Here is a 22,112-nt window from a genome sequence, read left to right as displayed (position 1 = left end):
GAAAATATTAATTTGTATTTAATATAATGCTAATTATGAAGGTATCTGTTGGCATGACAAAAGATTCTCCATGTTTTTTTTCCAAAATGTAATTTCCATCACCTAATGCTATTAAAACAATACATAACTTGTGATGTGGAAGAAATGACACCTTGGTGGGAAAATTCATGACCATCAAATGCACATAGGCATTTTGGACAACATCTACAACATGTTCCTGGATCTTTGTTGACCCTGGAACAACATTCCAATCAACCAATCAGATTTGAGGGACAAGTTTACCATTTATGTCAAGTTTAGGCTTACAACCTGGGTTAGGTGCTTCCACAAGAGTGTTATTCAACTATCATTTCCCTCTGATTTTAGGGATAATTTATAGAGTTAGGTTTAGGGGTTGGGAAAAGGTTAGGACTAAATTTTCGGATAGGAATGTTGTTCCAGGATCAAAAAAAAAATGTTGATCCAGGAACATGTCTGTCTTGGCAAAATCACAGTGACCCTTTTGGAGAGTAGTCTTGTGTTGATTTTCTTTGAATTGAAATTCAGTTCAAACTCAACATCCTGTAGGAGTTTTTAAATTCTTATGAAATGTACAATGTAATATCAAAATGTAGAGCTTCAGCTGAACCAAAAAATGGTTGTTGTAATTATGAATCGTGCAACCTTTCAGCAATCTCTAGAAAGAACAACCGCACAGTTATCAGATCCAGAGCATCATTTTTAATTTGCTTTGCACACTTTCTTGGCTGATTTAAAGCACCAACATATTTTGGTGAGGACATTACAGACATCTTTCTCTTAGCCACTGCACAACATAAACATTGTAGTATTTCAAAAGTTCAGAGTGATAAAAATCCTGTGCTCGATGAACAAATGAAAACAAACAGAAGCAAAATGATACACAGTATGAATACATTAAAACACACACTGGCAAAATTAGAAATATTTCAAATGAATCAAACTATGTGAACATGTTTACAATTCAGCTTTGGAAATGTCTCCTTTTTAAAACTGCAACACAAGTTAAACCCCCCCTCAGAAATTTACAACAGAAACCGCATTTCCATTATAAATTAGTGAAAGTGCCATTGTATTTAAATAAGAAAGCATGCATTGGAGGAACAGATGGTTTCGGTTTTATTAACAACATCATCCGAGCTGCTGAACTGCTCTTGCAGGGTTGCATATTGTGGCCAGCTCATTGGCATCCACTGCAAGTTAATAAAAATAAAATTATGAGTTCAACATTGTCCCTCTCCTCCTAAAGTCCTTCATATGCAACAACATCTACATCTATGTTTATATCATACAGGTATTGTTAAGGTTATAGGTAAGAATTGCATTGTAATATTTCTGAAATTGCACTCTTGATGTATAACCCTACATTGCAAAATAACCAGGGAATGGCCCAAAAAGGAAGAAAGCAGGTGGAAGCACAACAATGAGACAGCATTGTTCAAGTTAGCAGTAAGCTGGTAAAGTTGCCTGTCCTTGGTGATCCAAGACCACTAGTTAAACCTCTTTGGTTTGAAATAATGGTTCAAACCAGCACAAAAGAGCAACTACCTTCCGAAAACACTGAGCAATGGGAAAGACAACGATGATGATGGATTATTCCTAAAACCCTTTAAAAATAACAAAATAATTAACAAATAATGCCATTTTGTTCGTGAATCTATTGCACAACTTTTTCCCCTTACTAAAAAAAAAAAAAAAAAAAAAACATTTAAAGAGGAAAACGTTTCCCTCCCATTCCCCAAACCAAAATGAGCTCGAGAGACGGGGTGTTGGATGAATTTGAGGGAAAAACCTTTTGCATGTTTGAATTTCCAACTACAGAAGCACCTTTTGGTTTCAAACTCACTTGTTTTTGGCACTGAACTTTGTCAGCGCCGCTCCGCCGCATTAACTACAAGTGTCTAATCACAGGCTGATCAGCTGCGTCCTTTAAAAAAAAAAAAAGCGGTCAGCAAATAATCCAGACATTCATGGGCCTGTCTGCTCCACACACACACACACACACACACACACACACACACACACACACACACACACACACACACACACACACACACACACACACACACACAACCCTGGACCTACAGCACACAACACTTCTTAATAACAGAGACATCAGTTTATCTACACATTTACAATTGAGACACATCAGAATTTACAATAAAAGAATTCATGGACCTACATATTCTAGGTAGCTCATTTTACTAGCCTTAAAGAAACAGTTCAACTCTGTCATTATTTACTCACGTCATGTCGTTCCAAACTCGCATGCTGTTTTTTTTTTTATGTGATATAAGATTTCTGATGAATTTTCACCAGAATGTCTCACACCAGTTTTCCAGATTGGTAAAAAAACAAAAAAAGTCCATGTGCCCACTATATTCCAACTCTACTGAAGTCATACAAAAGCCTAATTTTAAGCTGTAATACACTGGAAAACATTCAAAAATAAACTAGGCATGGCAAATCAGATTTCAGAGCTTCAGGGAAGATTACCTCTTTAATCATATGGACTTGGAGCACATGGTTTGTATGATCTGCTTTCATTGTGATATTGAAGCTTGAAAGACAAGGTCAATACAATTTGTCGTTGTACAGACATGATTCCTCAACGATTAAGACATCAGCAGTCATGTTTGGAACAACATGAAGGTGAGTAAATAAGGACATTTTCAGGTGAACAATTACTTTAGTGACCTTTACCGGCAAAAGTTCAAGCCTCAAACAATTTGCACACTTTCAGACCTAGACCTTCCACAGCAAGTGCATAAGGCGCAAAAAGTCCACTTTAGGAGTGGCAAATGTGCAATTAATTACAACACTGCATATCCCAAAGAACCATTCCCTCAAGTTACACATTACGTCACCGTAGGGTAGGGAATGAAAAGCTCAGATGGTCGCTGTTCTGCAGATTCTCGCACAAATACGACACAGCTAAATGACGCCTTTACTTGATACTGTAGCGCCATTCATGGACGACGGTTTTATTACTGGTCTGGCAATGATGTTTAACCTCACAATTCCTTCTTCCTTCTCTGGCTTGACCTGCATCTTTCACAAGAAAAACTGCTACAAAATTCCAAGTATGCCATCCTTAACCTCAGCCATTTATACTAACTAAACAGCACAAAAGAGCCAGAGCTTACAAAATGCATACTGTAAACACACATACACATTCGTCTTCAAACACTCACCAAAAAAATGAAGGAAAAAAAATGATTAGAGCCATTTGAAAGTGATTCAGAACAATGAACTGTAGAGGTCTGTTTGCATCTGCACTAACTCAACAACAACAAATAAAGTTGCCACATATTTGCATCCCAAAAGCGTACACGTATCTACATTTTATCAGCTCACATCTAGGCTACGTTGTCAGAAAGTGCTACGACTTAAGAACCACCGTGTGCTGTTTTATGTTGTGTGGATTTGGAAAAACAGCCTTCGATTCATACGCGAACAGTCACCAATTTGATGAGATTTGCAAAATGAAATAGGCATGCATGAAAACCTGCGCGTGTCCACGGCAGAATCATGCCAATGGCGGCGTGTTATTGCACTTTTTTTTCGTCAACTGCCTACATTTTGAACGTCCGCTACATCGCAGCAGAAATACATCAGCCTCCACATTCATTGCCCAGGCCACCTCACAAAGCACAAAGGGCCCTATAATACTCACGTCAATTGAAGCTTAGAGCTTACTCGTTCACTTAGTGTGTATATATTTATACATTTATATCGACTAAATCGCAAGGACTAAGTTCGCGAGATTCGCTTAGGAGCGACTCCGTCGGGTTAGGATGGAAAGTACTTGAAGGTAGATGAGTACAAAAACAATACATCAAAAATGAAAGAAAGGTTTGGTTTTAAGCTTCAGCAGCCATATGTATTTGAGTCGTAATCCCTCGCCGCTGTGCTCAAAGGAATTGTCTATACACATAAGTTAGATTTCTGATTGTTTCAAATACAATGCATACTGAACGGTACGGGGCCTCAGCCTGGCTGTTCAAGCCCCCAAATAAATAAAAGGTTTCTTCAAACAACACACTTATAAAGGCTCAAAAAACATTTAAAAGAGACTGATGAACAAAAAAATAAATGAAGTGCTCACATATTTAGATAAAAAGGATTAAATAGAAAAGAATGCATCCAAAAGTGCCGCGGCTCTAGTTGACGACGCTGCATCAAGAACCGGAAGCAGGCTAATACCACCGCGATCGGGCCACGTTCCCCTGCACCACGTCTCTCATACTATGGTCTCGTCAGCTGTCTTTTTCAGCAGCTTTGTGGAAAGCAAGGAATGCTGGGTAGAGTGTGCACCCTTGGTGTCAGGAATGAGCAAGCGGACTTTCTGATTGGTTCGTCTCCACTCGGAGTACAACTGACAGTGGTAGCGGAATGAGACCTGCAAAACAAGGACAATTTGGTTTTTACATTTTTGGTTCAATAACCAGGTCCTAGAGATTAAAATGGTGAATCTCATGAAGAACATGCCTGGGTGACATTTCAACCAAAATAAAAAGAAAAGAATGATAGGAACATTGCCTCCGCTCTCCAATTCCCATTCTGGAGTATGAGAATCATCATGTCAGAGCAAAAAGGGTTTATTTATTATTAAAATCAGCATAAAAAGGCATAAAGCAGGCATAAAGGCATTACAAAAAGTATTACTACGTAACACTAACAATTCACATTTTTCTAAGAATTACAGTATGCAATGACCACAAGATTTTTATGCATTACAGCAATGAGAATGAGATTTTTTTGCCACTGCAGAGGCAAAAACATGTCAATCTCTGCTCCTGGAGGGCCACAATACTGCAGAGTGTAGCTCCAAAATACCTGCCTGAAAGTTTCTAGTAATCCTTGGCTGCGTTGAAGTCCAATTTGTTTTTTTATTTCCTTCCCTCGCTAACTTCCCTTTGATTGATCCACTCGGATGTACGTCATTGCTTACGCTGCACTAGTGCCCACTACTGATGGAACCCTTGCAATGGGTTTAAACGGAACGGCCTAAACCCTTGATAGTCCGCTATGGAGATGATTTATTATTTACAGGGTTTTTTTCACCTATTGAATTTGTACATGCACTATTCTACAGGCCTGTATGTTTGCAAATTACACAAACAAAAATGATAATGCAATAAACTATAACAGTCAGCTTAAGGTAGCTACAAATCTTATGCGGTTAAAGGTTGCATTGTGGTCTTTGTATCTGCCTGAAGTGTACATATTGAGTAGACTTGCTCCATCGGTCAAAATCGAGGGGTCGAGGGTCTGTCCAAATAAACTTCCCTCGCCCACTTCAAGTTTAACAGCGGTGGGGATTCCATTGAGGGAAAGTGCTTAGGAAAGTTTGCAAATGTTTGTCTAATAGTGGAGTTAAACGCAGCCCTTGAATTAGCTGGTTCGGGTGTGTTAAAATATGGTTGGAGACAATATCTGCAGGACAGTGGTCCTCCAGGAACTGAGTTTGAAGCCCAGATTGTCACTGTAAAGGAGCGGTTACAGTGTTAGGAGCAAGATTTTTTTGCATTATGGTAAAGAGTACTAGATATTTTTTTTGCATTAAAGTAACAAAAAAATTATATTTGTTGTGTTAAAGTAATGAGTACAAGGTTTTTTACATTATGGTAAAGAGGATGTTCTTTGAATTGCAGTAATGAAAACAATTTCTTTAGTTCACCCAAAAATGAAAATTATCCCATGATTTGCTCACCCTCAGGACATCCTAGGTCTATATGACTATCTTCTTTCAGACAAACACAATCAGAGTATTATTCAAATATATCCTGGCTCTTCCAAGCTTTATAATAGTAGTGAAGGTGTGAGATTTTGAAGCCCAAAAAGTGCATCCATCCATCATAAAAATAATCCACAAGGCTCCAGTGGGTCGATAAAGGCCTTCTGAAGCAAAGTGATATGTTTTTGTAAGAAAAATATCCATATTTAAAACTTTATAAACTTTAATAACTAGCTTTCGGCAGACAGCAGTACATATCGATTTACAGCGAAAGAGTAACCCCACTCGACTCATGATGTATTGATGATCGCGCAAGCATAGAGGATAGAGCAAAACAAAACACCTGTCACGAGTTATAAGTCTAAAACGAGAATTTTTAAAGAGAAATGTCAGAGGATTTTGATATAAGAGAAGAGGAGCTTAAATCTGTTGCACAGCCCTATTTGTTTGACCTGTGAGAGGCATCTAAGCTTACGCTACTCATACGTCCTAAGTCGTGTCAGAGGTTACTCTTTTGGAGTAAATCGATGGGTACAGCTGTCTGTTGGAAGCTACTTATTATATTTTATAAAGTTTTAAATATGGATATTTTTCTTATAAAAACCCATTGCTTCATCTCAGAAGGCCTTTATTAACCCCCTTGAGTACTATTATGATGAATGGATGCACTTTTTTGGGCTTCAAAATCTCAAATTATCAAGCTTGGAAGAGCCAGGATATATAACTCTGATTGTGTTCATCTGAAAGAAGATAGTCATATACACCTTGGATGGCTTGTGGGTGAGTAAATCATGGGAACATTTTCATTTTGGGGTGAACTACCCCGTTAAGGTAATGAGAATTTTAAACATATTTAACACCAGGCATTGTTTCTTATTTATTTTGTTTTGATTTTGGGGTGAAATATGACCCAGACATGTTCAGACAAGTCAATTTAAGAATTCTGAATAAACATGTACTGTAAATCCATTTGATTGTTTGTAATACACTACCAGAGTCCAGAGGACATAGATGGTAAAGAGTGCGATGGTCAGAGCGATAAGGCCGACTGCCTCCAGGCGACTGTTGAAGTGCAGGTGGTCCTGTGCGCCCCGTAGACACAGCCAGCCAGAGATGGCCGCCAGGGGCGTTATAAACAGGAAGCACACCATGTCACAGAAGAGGGTGCGCTTCTCATTCCGGGGGCCAGGGTCCCTGAGCCACTATTGAAAGATGATGTGAGGTTTAGTGATAATGAACTGAAAAGTCCTCATCAATGCTATTCAAATGTGAAGTAACTTATTTAAATGCATTGTTTGAATAATTTCTCAACTGAGAAATATGTAGCTTAAATATTAGACATGACAAATCAAAGATATAAATAAATAAATAACTTTGCAGAAGAGATGGTATAAATAACAACAATAGTGATAATTAATTTGAAAAAAAATATGTACATATATATCGGCCGATTCCGATTTCCGTTTTTTTTTTGTAAGTGTGATCTGCCGATACGTTTTTTGCTGATTCCTTTTGTCTTTCAAAGAACTATAATTGACAGCATATACAAACAACTTTTCTTCAATGCAAAATGCTTTATTTAAAAGAACAAATACATTTCAAACAACACCACAAATAAATGCAATAGAATAAAGAGAGATGTGAAATAAACAGTTTAAACTATAAACTACAGAAATTAAAGTAATCAATCTAAAATAACACTAGATAGTCTTCATTGTAGAATTAAATACAGATCAATGCTTACAATTACTTACAAAAGTTAGTCAATCAAGAGCAGAGTGATTTTCTTTGTCTGTTGTTCTTTGATTAACATGACAGACAGCAGCAGGAATCAGACACTGTCACTTTAAAAGGTTATGCATGGAACCAATATACTGTTACACAACACGCGTCTATTTTTTTTTTAACTAATTAGGCTGCAAAACTGACTGATTTTAACTGAATACTCACCAAGACAGGCATTTTGACAATTTTGAGTGAACGTTTAAACACAGTAAGCCACTCATTTTGGTACTTGCGACTCAGACTGAGAAGAGGCTTGTGCGCTCCACTAATATAGATTAGTGGTGCGCACGCCTTTGGTGTGAGCGCGTAACCTGCGTGAATTAGTAAAATTATACGCAATCTTAACTGGAGCGAATGAGACGAGTGAGTGAGAGAACACACAGCTGACGTTATTGCCTGCACCGCTGGCAACAAAACGGATCGGCTCAGAATCGGCAAGGCGTGGGACTGACCGGCCAGTTACCGGTCTGGGCCGATCATGCAGAAAACCGTCTGATTTCGATCCCTGGCCGTACGATCGGTGCATTTCTAATATATAATGTACAGATGTACAATGGAAAAATGAGGCCAAGCCATGCAGGCGTGGCTAAAGGCATTAACCTTTGTTACCTCTGTGAGGGGTCGGGGCCGGCGCTCAATGGTGAACTCAGTGTGGCACAGCTCACAGTAGCTGGTGTTAGAGGAGGACAGCCACTTCTCCAGGCAGCTCTTGTGGACCGTGCCCAACGTGCCAGTGCAGTCGCACGGTGAGAGAAGCCCCTCGCTGTTGCACACGTCTTGACCCTCATGGCAGATACGACAAATTGGCCGATCGCTAACAGAGAACAAAGTTAACAGTTTTATCTCTAGCGTCATGTGACTATATTTGTCAAAACTACTATGTTAGGTGTACGATTGTTTAAATTGCATGTTTAATATAAAACAAGGCTTTGTATTACACAAAATCTTGTTTACCTCTGGTTGCCTAGGGCTTTGATAACAGTAGATAGTAGACGTCCATCCTTGGCCGTGACCTGGGTGACGTATTGGGCCCGGCGGTTGTCAGCCTCCTCCACGGTTTTCGACAGGGCAGCGTTGCCAGTGCAGTCGCACAGGGAGCCTGGGAGGTGGCAACACTCCCCTGTGGTCATTTCGGGGCCGTCCAGGAGGGCGGGGGGCAGGGGAACACCGGGGGGAATCAGGGAGCAGCCTCGCTCCCACACCTCAAGTCACAAAGACCCTATCACTGCAGAGAAGAAGAACATTTACACTGTAATTTTGGGGGGCTAATTTTGGCAAAATTGGCAGTCGCCAAAAATGGTACATTGTCTTTCATCAATTATGTAGTGATGTATGAAGCACAGCCCACACAGAAGTCACTTTCAAACTAAGCAGCTTTCTGCTGATCAACGCTGTGAATCCATGTGACAACCAATGCACAATTTGCACGAGTAAATATCTCACCCACATGTAAAATTCCAGATTGTGTAGATTTCTATTCAAATGACTTTATCTCACTCATGAAAAACGGCTGAACAACAGAAAACATGACCGCACCTTAATTATATAACTATCACTGTCGCTATTAACAAAATATTACGTGTTCAATACAAGTTCAGCTCAAGAAATAGCATTTTTGGAATAATGTTATTACAACAAAAATAATTTATGTTTCTTACAAAAGAAGCAACAATCTGAGCTACAGTGAATGTGGCCAATTTGTAAACAACAAAATACTCACTGTTTCAATAGTATAGCTACAAAAACAATTTGTTAACAATTTTAGTGTGAAAAAAACACTTGCTAATGTTTGTGTAATGTTACATCCAATTTTACAGGTGTAAACCCTAAAATGACTGTAAAAATGATTATTTAAACAGCTCAAATAATAAACATAAATTATTATGGCTCAAATAATAAATGAGTAGGCAGAAAAAAATGTAAAGGAATTAATAAAATTATAAGCTCCACATTTGTACTTTTAAATCATCCAAAAATTGTCCCATTCACTTCTATTGTAAATGCTGTAACTCTTTTTTATTGTGGTAATTATTAACATTGTGCCACAAATGCAACTGCTTGAAAAATTATTTCCATCAAAAACTTGATTTTAATTGATTTCAGAGCTGGACAAGCATAATCACTATATAATTTCATTCTGTATAAGAAAAGAGCAGCTTGGATATTCTTCAAAATGTCTCCTTTAACACAACATGAGGATTTTTAACACAATGTGTCATTGAACAAGTTGAACAATACTTGGGTAAAGTTGGTTTTATATTCGCACATTCGGACATCCGTATTCAATAGCCTTGTTAATCACACTTTATTGGACATTCAGTGGACATTCACAAGTAAATATGCCATTAAAACAATACTTGCCTATTTTGATCGACTGTGAAAAATGTTGTAAGTTGACAATCGTTGGTTGTCAATATCATGTCGCTGCTTAAAATTCGCAAACATGAATTTTTAGGCACATTTATTGGAAAGTCTGAATTTATCAGAAGTCCGAATGTGCGAATAAAAAATCAACTTTACCCAAGTTTGAACAATACAAGGATAGACATGAAAATGCTCTTTTAATTCTTTCAAAGAAATAATATAAAATTGCATAAATTCTTGAACTGACCAACATATTTAGAAAGATTACATTAAAAACATACATTTTAACATTAGACATTTTGATGTTAAATCCAATATTGTTTTATATAAAATAGTTCTACATAGAATTCAATGCAATTACATCAGAAGTAACTAATTAAATTACTGAAAAATTAAGAGTAATCAATTACTTTTTCCAAGGGAAAAGTCATTAAATTACAGTAATTAATTACTTAGTAATGCATTCCACCATGTTGTTTTCACGGATTTTAGGTAAGTTTAGTCCATAAAATCACACACATAGTATATAAAACTGTTCCTGACACTTTTCTTAAGTGTAACTGACACACTTCTGTTGAATATTTACTTAAAAGAAATGATTTAGTGTCTTTGAAAAAGTCCGTTAGCATCTCAACCGTTTTCAGAAGCGGTTGGCTAACTATATTCTGAGCCCTTGTTTACTGTAAGTTTGGGCTTTTAATCATGTCTTTATGTGTAGATGAGGTGTTTTGATAGTTTTGTAAAGGTTTGCTGGCAAGTTATCAATGAATGATAGTAAACATATTTATTTATTTAAACTAAAAGTATGGCTTGCTGTACCGTTAATCGGTGACGTCACTTACATGAGCGCGAAAATTAGCTGAAACTATTTCAAACATGTTTTGATCTCTAATGTAATTTCAGGGGAGACAGAAAACCCCCTCTACAACAAAGGGAGAAGCTGACAGAGGAGGAGGAAACACAGGTGAACTGAGAAAGCTCATTAAATAATTTAATATGCATTTATTTCACAATATATCTCACCTATATCACCATGCATCTGCAGTTTTCTTTTGCAAAATTATTATTATATTATATTTTTAATTTATTAAGAAGTCTTTGACATTCAAATGTAAGTGACACTGTATGTACAATAGTGAATTCTAATACTAAAAATATAAATTCTGTTAACTTAAGAAATTATTTTTTAATATTATGTATATTATTCTTCCCACTTCTGCTCTAGCTTGGTTACTTGTAATAAACCTGTAATAAATATTGTTGGCTCTGTGACAAATTGCATGTTGTGTTCCTAGATCCTTCCATGCTGATGGCCTCCTGCACCCCAGCAGAGCTGAGTTACCTCCTGTCAAAGGCCATGAACCAGATGACTATAGTAAGCAAAACCTCAATCATTCAGCACACTACTGTTGAAAAGTTGTGGGTCTGTAAGGTTTTTACCTGTTTTTGAAAGAAGTCTCACATTTTAAAATCATTAACCCCGGGTTGTTTCAGTGAGACTGTCCTTGAAAGGCCTGTAGGCTAAATAATCAGCTAAATGAGGTAACATAGATGACAAGTATAATGTTATAATGCTTATAGTTATAATCATTTATTTAACTATTATGATAACAGGATATCATGGTCGTTAATTTATTTTATTGTATTTCTCTAGGTCTGTTTTGAGTTATGTTTTCAAGTGAAGAGACGCCATACTGTTCCACTCAAAGGTATTTATTTATTTGTATACGTGCATGTATTTTTACTGATATATTCTTAAATACTTTTTACTTACAAATGCTGATTGTGGTCCAGGGGGTCGACAACTTTAGGCATGTAAGTTATTTTTCTCAGAAATCTGGGCAGCTTACTCATTGCTCATACTCTTAGCCTCTAATATGTTTGAATTTATATCATCAATGCAATATTAGGGGGTAAAGATATCATTAGGGTTCTTACAGTTATGGCTGTACTATGCTCTTGTTACCAGATGAGATGTAATCTCTAGCGTTTGGAGCTGTGATTCTTCAGGACAAGATGCCATTCACACTTGATACATGAAGATGGTGAGTTTCACAATAGCTGCACAGTCACAAATCAAGAGACTGACACAAGCTTTCATCCTTATGAACTCACCCATATGTAGGGATGGGTACCGAAATCTGGTATTAAACAGGCCCCGGGGGCTAAATTATGAAAGACCGGAGTATCGATAATCTTGAACAATATTGGTTCTGCCGTCGGTACTGGAGAAATTACACGCACTTTTCATTATTGCTATATAGATGTTAGGGCTGGGGAAAAAAAATCGATTCACCTATCGCAATTTGTTTATGATTTAAAAAAAAAAAAAAAAAAAAAAAAATTATTCCAGAATCAATATTAATTCATATGAAATTTCTCTATTTTAGTCCTTGCCTATAGACGAGGTGGACAAAAGTTACCCACTCTTGTGTCATTATCAATGCTTGTCACGTGACGTAAACCAGTCCTGCTGTTAACGAGCAGAATTACTGAAGGAAAGAAACAACAACAGAAAAAGTGAAAAACTTCCAGCCACAGCCTTAGATGAAATCAACCAAAGATAAAAAAAAGACCTTAAAGGGTTAGTTCACCCAAAAATGAAAATTATCCCATGATTTACTCACCCTCAAGCCATCCTAGATGTATACGACTTTCTTCTTTTAGACAAACACAATCGGAGATATATTTAAAAATGTACTGCACTACAAAAAATGATTTTCTTATTTAATATTTTCGTATTGTTTATATTCCAAATATCTAGAAATTGTTAAATCAAAATGCTTTTTCTAGATAATTAAAATTACATAAAATATTTCTTGGGGGGGGGGGGGTAAGAAAAATCTGGTTTCTGTTTGAAATCCCAAGATGAAATTCAAAAATCTAAAATCTGTTACAGTTGCCGATGGATATTGCCGCGCATATTGTGGGCAGCCTATAACACATCTCGATTGAGACAAACTGCCTCAAAGCTCATGTGTGCTGTGATGTACGATATATCTGTGATCACATAAACAGTAACATCTTCTCAGCATGTTTAATAATAGAACCTGTTATAATCTGTGATTTTGTCTACACTGGATGAGTAGTGACGCAACACAACAAATTCCTGACAGTAAGCTGGTTTCCGGTTCTATTTTTGACGTAGACCAAGTACTTTGCAACAGTCGGTCAGCTTTTAGCTGTTGAGGCGCGACACAAAAAAAGTCATGTCTGGTATAGACACGGTGTTAGTTGTTGTTTAGAGTTGTTTAATCCTCTTCTGCTGAGATCTTGAGAGATTTAATGTCTTTTATCTTCAGTTGATTTCATCTATAAAGCAATGTTAATTATGTTCTTAATTTGTATATAATAAAAAGAACCGATAAGAATACCGTTGAAGTACCCGATCAATAAGTAGCAGTAGCAATACCGTTAGAACTGTAAGATACTTATCCCTACCCATATGACATAATTTCTATTAGTCACATGAAATAACTTCTTAAGGCTGTCCTAACCTAATGTAGCTCTACCCAACCACTGCATGGAGGCTGAAAGATGGCTTCCTGAAGATGAAAGGACAATATGGACTTGAGGAGGGGAAACAAAAATAACTCTTTTTCATATTCACATTTATATGATATGTGAGGATTAGGAGGGGTGTTTTATTCCAACTCTAGTCTTCATACAACATGTGTTTGTCAGGATGGTTGTTATTTTGTAAGATTAGGGAGAGACTACCTCTCATTTGTGTGCCATGTGTACTATAACTTTAGAACAGGAGCTTGTACTCCTTTGATTTGATTGAAAAGTTTCAGATGGAGCTGTTTTTTACTTTCTGTTCCCATTATGTTCATTTACATGCAAACAGCTCATGGTGAAATTTTTCTAGCATTTATATATACTACTACTATTACTACTATTAATATTGTTCATATTATTAAACAAAATTAACAAGATCTTTTAAAAACATAATATAATGACTTTATTATAAAAGGACCCACTATGAAAACAGTTTTACAGTGTTATCAGTGTCTTTCCTTTTACTTTACAGCACATCACTGACAGGCTTTCCTGTGTATCACTGATTCAAGTTTTCCACTATTGTATTTATCCAAATGAGGTTTGTAAATGCATGGATGTTTCATATTTTGCATTAATTATTTCTCTTATATGAAAATTACAATGTAAAAGAAGACGTGACAAGGTCATTGGTTATCTCACAAAATGCCACGTTTGAGGAATATTCAGAGGGGCGAATTGAAATAATTTCTTTTGGGCATTATCATGCCACAAATATTGTATATTGAGCTAAACTTAAACTAAACCTGGAATGATAATTTGTGTTACCAGATGAGATACTTTGTAATGGGTATGTATGATGTATGATTTTGATCTGTACTATTTCTATTGCAGGTTCTCAGGGATCCCCAGTTGAAGGCATCAGGACATCAGATGTTGGCCTGGACATATGTACCAACAGTACACCACAAAGACCTCTGCTTTTAAATGGATGGCTGATTACTACCATGTTCTGTGCGGGTATTATTATAGCAAAACTGAGCACCTGTGACAGTGGGATTTCTAATTTTAAAGAATAGTCATACATCAGTAAATTATTTTTTTATTTAAAAATTTGAAAGGATTTTTAAAAGTTGCAAACTTTTTTCTCCAGTTACAAAAACAGCTACACCTTTTCAATTTCTTCATTGGGGGTGCACAAATCCTATTTCACAAATTAAGAAATTGATATGCTCACATTTAAGCCGTGTTCTTTGGACACTGTAACAGTCCTGATATGATGTCACACTTTGCAGTATCTTTTTTATTAACATGAATTCAAATTTTAACAAATATATTCAAAATGTAAAGATATACAATCTGACAATCTGATCTTGTCATTATTAATCAATCAGTAATCAACACTGCACCACCCCGAAATTACCATGCACTGTAGAAGTATGGTTTTGGCAAGAAATGAACAGTAGCTAAATATTTATTATAAATGCTACTATTTGACATTCAGTATTTTAGTCTATATTAAAGGGATACAAGTCTCTTTTATGTATGATGTTTTTTTTTTATTACAAACTGTTTTTTGTTTGTTTGTTTGTTTTGTAGCTAGCACTTAATATTTCTTTAATGTTACCACATGAGAATAGCCAAACAGTGTAGGTGATTCACAAAATCATACACAAAGAAATGTGTATGGAAGTAATTTAATGCCAAATGTTTTTGAAATAAAAAGCTTGTTGAATTGCACTAATTGAAAAAAAAAACATGCATCACATTAGCTGTGCTTGCATTTAGATGCATTGTATTTTTAAGGCTTGCATTTTTATGGGCTGAAATTCAACATGGTCGTATATTTAAGCTGTGAATATTTCAATTAAAAATATTTCACACAAATTTTCATTATTAAAAATTCAATAATTTATATTCACCTTTCAGATTTCACTTCCAAAATATTCATTCTGTTTAAAAATACAACCTATAAAATTCAACTAGCAATTTTCAGTCCATTTTATTTCGCTTTACAAATTCGCTTCCACAAATTCAGTGGTTCAAATTCGGCAGAAAATTCAACATTTCACATCCGGGGAACTGCAGGAAAATCAGTAGAGTGCCGATGCATGATCTCCATCTGCTGTTAGTCGACTTCACCAGCAGGCGCCGCTAGCGGCTGTTTACAAAGACGAGCAACGGCTAGTAAGTCATCATTCATTCATAAAAACGGATTTACAGAAATGGAGCAAGCGGTAAGTGAATGTGTGATGATTATCAGGGCCAGTATAAATGCAGAAAAGCTGATAAAGACACAAAAGCTGCATTTATGTTTAATTCAGTGTTTAATTCAGCCGCGCGGTGTTGTAATACTATGGTTTCCCTCATCCGTCATAGCTCCCTGCCATCAGGACATATAAAACTCTTAACACAGCTTAATGGACTCGTGTACAGTGATATAAAAGACCAAACTCGCACCTCATTTGTGATGTAGATTATACTATATAGGCTCCAAGAAAGCAGATACTGGCATAAAGTTGTTTTGACCCTGAACGTCAATTCGCAAATTTAGGGACCGTCTCTAAAGTTACGATATTGGTATTCACGTTTCTACCTTCAGTAGCGTTTAAAGAGAATGATTTACAGTCACAAAACCAACTCTAAAGTGTTCATCTAGGTCTCAGGTCGAACAGTGATGCGCCCTACTCTCTCTCTCTCTCACTCTCTCTCTCTCACTCTCTCTCTCACACACACACACACACACACACACACACACACACACAACTCAAAGTACATGCACATACTTTTTTTCTTTTCTTTTTTTCTTTTTACACATTCATCACACAATTCGTTCTACTTAGTTAATTTTATTTTTCCTGCTCATATACATGCTTTGGCAACACAATGTAAAATTTGTATAAGCAGGATAATATATGAGCAGGAAAAATGAAAATGAAGTAGAATGAATTGTGTGATGAACGTGTTAAAAAATAGAAATAGTATATAATATGCATGTACTTTGAGTGGGGTGTGTTTGAATATGCATGTGCATGTGCGTACAAGAGTTTGTGTGAGTTCAAGTGTGTGTGTGTGTGTGTGTTCTTGTTTATATTACATCGTGGGGATGTATATAAATGTCCCCACGATGTAATATAAACCTGAGTTCACCTACATCGTGGGGACCGGCCACCGGTCCCCACAATGTAAATTAATTATTAAAAATACTAAATGGTGGTTTTGTGAGAAAATAAAGGTATGCACAGGTTCCTGTGATGGTTAGGTTTAGGGTTAGGGGTAGGGTAGGGGGATAGGAAGTACGGTTTGTACAGTATAAAATGCATTGCAGCCTATGGAAAGTCCCCACAATTCACAAAAACCTAACGTGTGTGTGTGTGTGTGTGTGTGTGAGTGAGTGAGTGAGTGAGTGAGTGAGTGAGAGAGAGAGAGAGAGAGAGAGAGAGAGAGAGAAGGGCGCATCACTGTTCGACCTGACACCATATGAACACTTTACAGGTAGTTTTGTGACTGTAAATCATTCTCGTCAAATGCTATTGAGCTTTAAATTATGGCATTTTTTGTATGATCCCATACAGTAGTGAAATACATAGCAATATTCACATATTACTTGACAGTTTATTTTACAATATGGATGGATCATAATGTCTTAACTAACATGAACTATCCATGAGCAATACATTTGTTACTGTATTTGTTAATCTTTGTTAGGGTTTATAAAATTACAGCGGTTCATTGTTCATGTTAGTTCACAGTGCATTACCTAATGTTAATACAACTCTTGATTTTAATAATGCATTAGTAAATGCTGGAATTAAAATTAACAAAGATTAATAAGTGCTGTAGAAGTGCAGTTCTTTATTAGTTCATATTAACTAACTATAATATAAAGTGTTACCTTTTATTTTAATAAGCATCAAAAATCTAAAAGGTTTGCATTACCTGAGACCTAGATGAACACTTTAGAGTTGGTTTTGTGACTGTAAATCATTCTCTTTAAACGCTACTGAAGGTAGAAACGTGAATACCAATATCGTAACTTTAGAGACGGTCCCTAAATTTGCGAAAATCAAATGTTCAGCGTCAAAACAACTTTATGCCAGTATCTGCTTTCTTGGAGCCTATATAGTATAACTTACATCACAAACGAGGTGCGAGTTTGCTCTTTTATATCACTGTACACGAGTCCATTAAGCTGTGTTAAGATGTCCTGATGGCAGGGGAATCCTATGACGGATGAGGGAAACCATAGTATTACAACACAGTGCTGCGATATAAAGTTAAGGAAACTAAACAACAGAGAGAAATATATGTCTACCTCAGATTTAATGTATATCTGTACACCAGCATCGGACAATAACGTTATAATCTCGTTCACGGGAGAGAAAGCTGCTTACATGTAGACTAAACAGGGAAAGTAACCGTAAAGACACTGAATTAAACATAAATGCAGCTTTTGTGTCTTTATCAGCTTTTCTGCATTTATACTGGCCCTGATAATCATCACACATTCACTTACCGCTTGCTCCATTTCTGTAAATCCGCTTTTATGAATGAATGATGACTTACTAGCCGTTGCTCGTCTTTGTAAACAGCCGCTAGCGGCGCCTGCTGGTGAAGTCGACTAACAGCAGATGGAGATCATGCATCGGCACTCTACTGCTTTTCCTGCAGTTCCCCGGATGTGAAATGTTGAATTTTCTGTCGAATTTGAACCACTGAATTTGTGGAAGCGAATTTGTAAAGCGAAATAAAATGGACTGAAAATTGCTAGTCGAATTTTATAGGTTGTATTTTTAAACAGAATGAATATTTTGGAATTGAAATCTGAAAGGTGAAAATAAATTATTGAATTTTTAATAATGAAAATGTGTGTGAAATATTTTTTATTGAAATATTCACAGCTTAAATATACGACCATGTTGAATTTCAGCCCATAAAAATGCAAGCCTTAAAAATACAATGCATCTAAATGCAAGCACAGCTAATGTGATGCATGTTTTTTTTCCAGTTAGTGCAATTCAACAAGCTTTTTATTTCAAAAACATTTGGCATTAAAATACTTCCATAAATGTGCATGATTGGCCAAAGTTTTACTGATCTACAAAAAAATTGAGCTTATGAATTTCTTAATTTGTGATTTGTAGAATAGGTTTAGTGCACCTGCAATGAAAAAAATTAAAGGCAGTGGCTATTTGCACTAAGTGACAATAGCACATTTTCTTACACTAGGTGAAAATAGTGATAGATTCTATTTACACCATGTAAAGTATCAATTCTTTGCAATAAGAGTAAATAGATGCTATCTATAGGCCTACTTAATATTGGCAGATACTATTTGCACCTCAGTATTTTTGTACATTAACAGGATGCAGTAATATAGAGTGTAAATGATTGTATTTATTAAAATGATTAAATGGATGCTGCCTTATTGGTAGAATAAAATCCTCCCTACACCTTCTCCTAACCCTACCCAATAAACACTTTTAATATTATTAAACACTCATTCAGTTTAGTTCCTCTTTTAGAACATTATTTTCATTTTTATTGAAAATAAATGCGAGCTTAGCAAAAGGCAGATTTGAACCTGCATCAAAAGCCAGAACTCCCTACTCGCTACTGCTGTGTCACTGAAGACGTTGCCTTCTGTGCTTCTTTTTTAAAACTTGAGTGGCCCAAAAGCTAGTGTAAATAGCGTTTGCCAACCAGGGACGCTATTTGCACTTTATGTAAATAGACACTCTGAAATTGAAAAGGTGTAACTGTTGTGTTTGTGAGAGAGAAAGGAACTAAGTTTTCAGCTCCTAAAACATTTTGATGACTTCACTGAAATATTGCCTACACCTTCCACTGTCAGTTGCTCAGTTTCACTACAATAATGCCAGATACAATACAGCATGTGCATAACTGAGTCGCTATTCTAACAGCTGGGGGCTATAGACTTATAATAAATGAGCAATATTATAATAAATATGCACATTGCTTTCTGTACTCAGTTTTATTTTTATGCTGCTAGAGAACCACCTGCACTGCAAATTTTCAGGAGTGACATTCGCATTTATCCAATTACAGGAGTGAATCCGTTAAATCATTGGGGCACTTCATGAATTGACACTGGTTTACATTTAGATAAAGATGAAATATTTTAATTTTGATATAAATGTCAATAATAATTATGAAATAAATTTAAATATTCATAAACCTTGAAATTAAAAAAGTAATTAAAAATATATATTTTATTGTCCATTGTATTGAAATTGTGGGTTACATCTGTCACCCTTTTCACCCCTGATGAGTTTACATCCCTGTTACAAGAGCAAGGAACTTACATTTTAATTGCAAAGGAAAACCAATTCATCTGCTATATTCTTCTGTCCTCCATTTTCAAGGGTAAGATTTCTTTATAAATCATCTACTGACCCATATGTCTTTATTTTTGTTGAACACAAAAAGGAGAGAGTCATATAGTCTCAGTCACCATTAGAAAAGAAGCAGTGATAGTGAATTCTGACTCAGGCTGTCAGTCTCTTTATGTTCTGCCTTACATCTCCTTTTGTGCTCCAATAAAAATAACACATTTGGTACAAAAGAACATGACCAGTTTTATACTTGAGTAAATATTGCTTTTAATTTGTAGCTTGAGACTATTTATAATAGCTAATAATTAACTTGTATACCTCTTTGTGTGTATTTGAGAGTAAATGCCTTTTCTATGTTAGTCTTGTATAGAAGATTTGTATGCTCTAACGATGTAAGCTATTTGTACCTGTATTTTGTAAATATTAAAGCAATGTTAACTGAATGTGATGTGTGATTATTTTGTAAACAGGCTTATCTTTTAGTATTAAGTGTTTTGAGATTTTTTAAATAAGTAGAAAATGTGTTAATTGTATAGAGTTATTTCACCCAAATGAAATCAACATCAACGTTGGGTAAGCAAACCAGTTAGATCGATTTCATGTTGAATTCGTGTTGATCTACAACGTCGTTTCACTCAACTGAAATCAACATCGTTTCGACGTTAGGTAAGCAAACCAATTAGATCGATTTTATGTTGAATATGTGTTGATTCTACAACGTCGTTTCAACCATCCGAAAATCAACATCGTTTCAACGTTCGGTAACCAAACCAATTGCGTCGATTTTCCGTTAGATTTGAATGGAGTGTCTGACGTTGATTCAACATTACCCCGATGAGCAAACTGATGCCGGATCAACGTCGGAGATCAACGTCGTTTCGATGTCACGAGAAACGTCGTTTCTACGTTGATTCTATGTCAGTTTGCTATCTGGGTAACCTTTTCTAACACGGGAACACGGGGGACTGTATGGACAGAAAAAGAGACAAGAACATGAACAGCAATGCTATTTTAGATGAAATGCTCCCAGAGCTGCAAATTAAACACACATTTCTTCAAATGTGTCGCTAAATGTTTACATATTTCAGACTATTCGTTTAAATAGAAACAGAAGACGCAGAGCTGCTTCGGAATTTTCGTAAGCAGCTTTGTGAATAGAGAAGTGCCTATTGTTATGATTATTTCTAAGGACTGTTCACTGCTCATGTATTGCTTTGTGTGTTGTGAAGGAAATATGGTTTGAATTAAGAATCATTCTTTAACTTAAATACTTGTCTTTTTAGTCTTCTTTAGTCTTAGTCTTAGCTCAAAACGTGTTTCTGCGTTACTTCATTTTTCAGTTTTGTGTGTGTGAACGTGCACTTTCATTCCCTGTCTTTTTTATTTGTATCCCCACCCAAGATATTACATCTACTGCTTGTGCTGCCATAGAGTCGGTCCACATTGAAACCATCTGATCTGATCTGATCTGATCTATCAAGCTGTCTGACAGTGGTCTTGGGTGGGCCTTTGGCACACATCACAAGCTGCAAATGAAACATAAATGTCCTCCAAGATAGCGCTAAATGTTGTATAGATGTCAGACTATTCGTTTAAATACAAGTTAAAACGATTCAATACGTATTAAGACCCAGTCAGAGTGAATGTGGAATAATGCAGTTGCATTAGGCTGCTAGTTACATTAGCCATGTAGCAAAATATGCCATCAAAGCCTGGGATTACAGATTAAACCATAATTTCGTCTAATCTTACCTTCTGAATCTCCATGCTGAGCTGTTGTCTTTGAAGGTGAATTCCTTTTGAAAGTGGCGCTTATTTACAAACGATAAGGTAAAAGTACAAGCCTTGTTTTGGGTTTGATCCTTTCAGCAAACGACTCGGCCTCCTACCGACGTCTCTGATTAGCGCCGTGTACGACAAGAGCGTAGAGGGAGTCGCTTCTGTACGCAGAGCTGCCTCGGAATTTTCGTAAACGCCTTTGTGAATAGAGAAGTGCCTTTTGTTATGATTATTTTTAAGGACTGTTCACTGCTCATGTAGAGCTTTATGTGTTGTGAAAGAAATAGGGTTTGATTTGAGAATCATTCTTTTAACTTTATAATTTTAAAGTATAATTTCAACTTTAAAAATATTTGTCTTTTTAGTCTCTATTTTAGCAAGTGAACAAATTGAATAAGTTTATGCCTTAATTTACTATTAATTTATAAACTTAATTTAATATTTAATTTTTAGTGCTGCTTTATTCATGTGCTTTGAAGAAATGTCATCTAAAAATCTTAATTTTAATTTTTTTTATTTTTTTTATGAGTACAAAGTACCACACATCGTGACACGCAGTAAAAACAAAA

General features: G+C 36.1%; 1 protein-coding gene and 1 long non-coding RNA gene across 4 annotated transcripts; one reads left to right on the top strand and one right to left on the bottom strand.

The window, feature by feature from the left end:
* Window positions 1-697: 697 nt before the first annotated feature.
* marchf2 (membrane-associated ring finger (C3HC4) 2) lies at window positions 698-21,716 on the bottom strand. 2 transcript variants are annotated; one of them, XM_048165007.1, is made up of 5 exons: window positions 21,517-21,716; window positions 8,498-8,768; window positions 8,144-8,357; window positions 6,751-6,960; window positions 698-4,420 (listed from the first exon to the last, which is right to left on the bottom strand). In XM_048165007.1, exons 2-5 carry the CDS (start codon window positions 8,671-8,673, stop codon window positions 4,262-4,264), a joined length of 759 nt encoding a protein of 252 aa, XP_048020964.1. In that variant the 5' UTR covers window positions 8,674-8,768; window positions 21,517-21,716; the 3' UTR covers window positions 698-4,261. The 2 variants fall into 2 exon arrangements, with proteins under 2 accessions (XP_048020964.1, XP_048020967.1); XM_048165010.1 differs by having other exon boundaries at window positions 8,153-8,357; window positions 21,517-21,709.
* Window positions 10,837-15,111, top strand: LOC125251960. 2 transcript variants are annotated; one of them, XR_007181099.1, is made up of 7 exons: window positions 10,838-10,871; window positions 11,203-11,282; window positions 11,402-11,449; window positions 11,562-11,616; window positions 11,877-11,952; window positions 13,941-14,009; window positions 14,303-15,111. It is a non-coding gene; the product is annotated as an uncharacterized LOC125251960 (long non-coding RNA). The 2 variants fall into 2 exon arrangements; XR_007181100.1 differs by lacking the exon at window positions 11,402-11,449 and having other exon boundaries at window positions 10,837-10,871.
* Window positions 21,717-22,112: the final 396 nt, after the last annotated feature.

Source organism: Megalobrama amblycephala, linkage group LG2 (genome assembly GCF_018812025.1).
Source record: "Megalobrama amblycephala isolate DHTTF-2021 linkage group LG2, ASM1881202v1, whole genome shotgun sequence".
Lineage (NCBI taxonomy): Eukaryota > Metazoa > Chordata > Actinopteri > Cypriniformes > Xenocyprididae > Megalobrama > Megalobrama amblycephala.
This window is presented reverse-complemented; position numbering and strand designations above follow the sequence as displayed.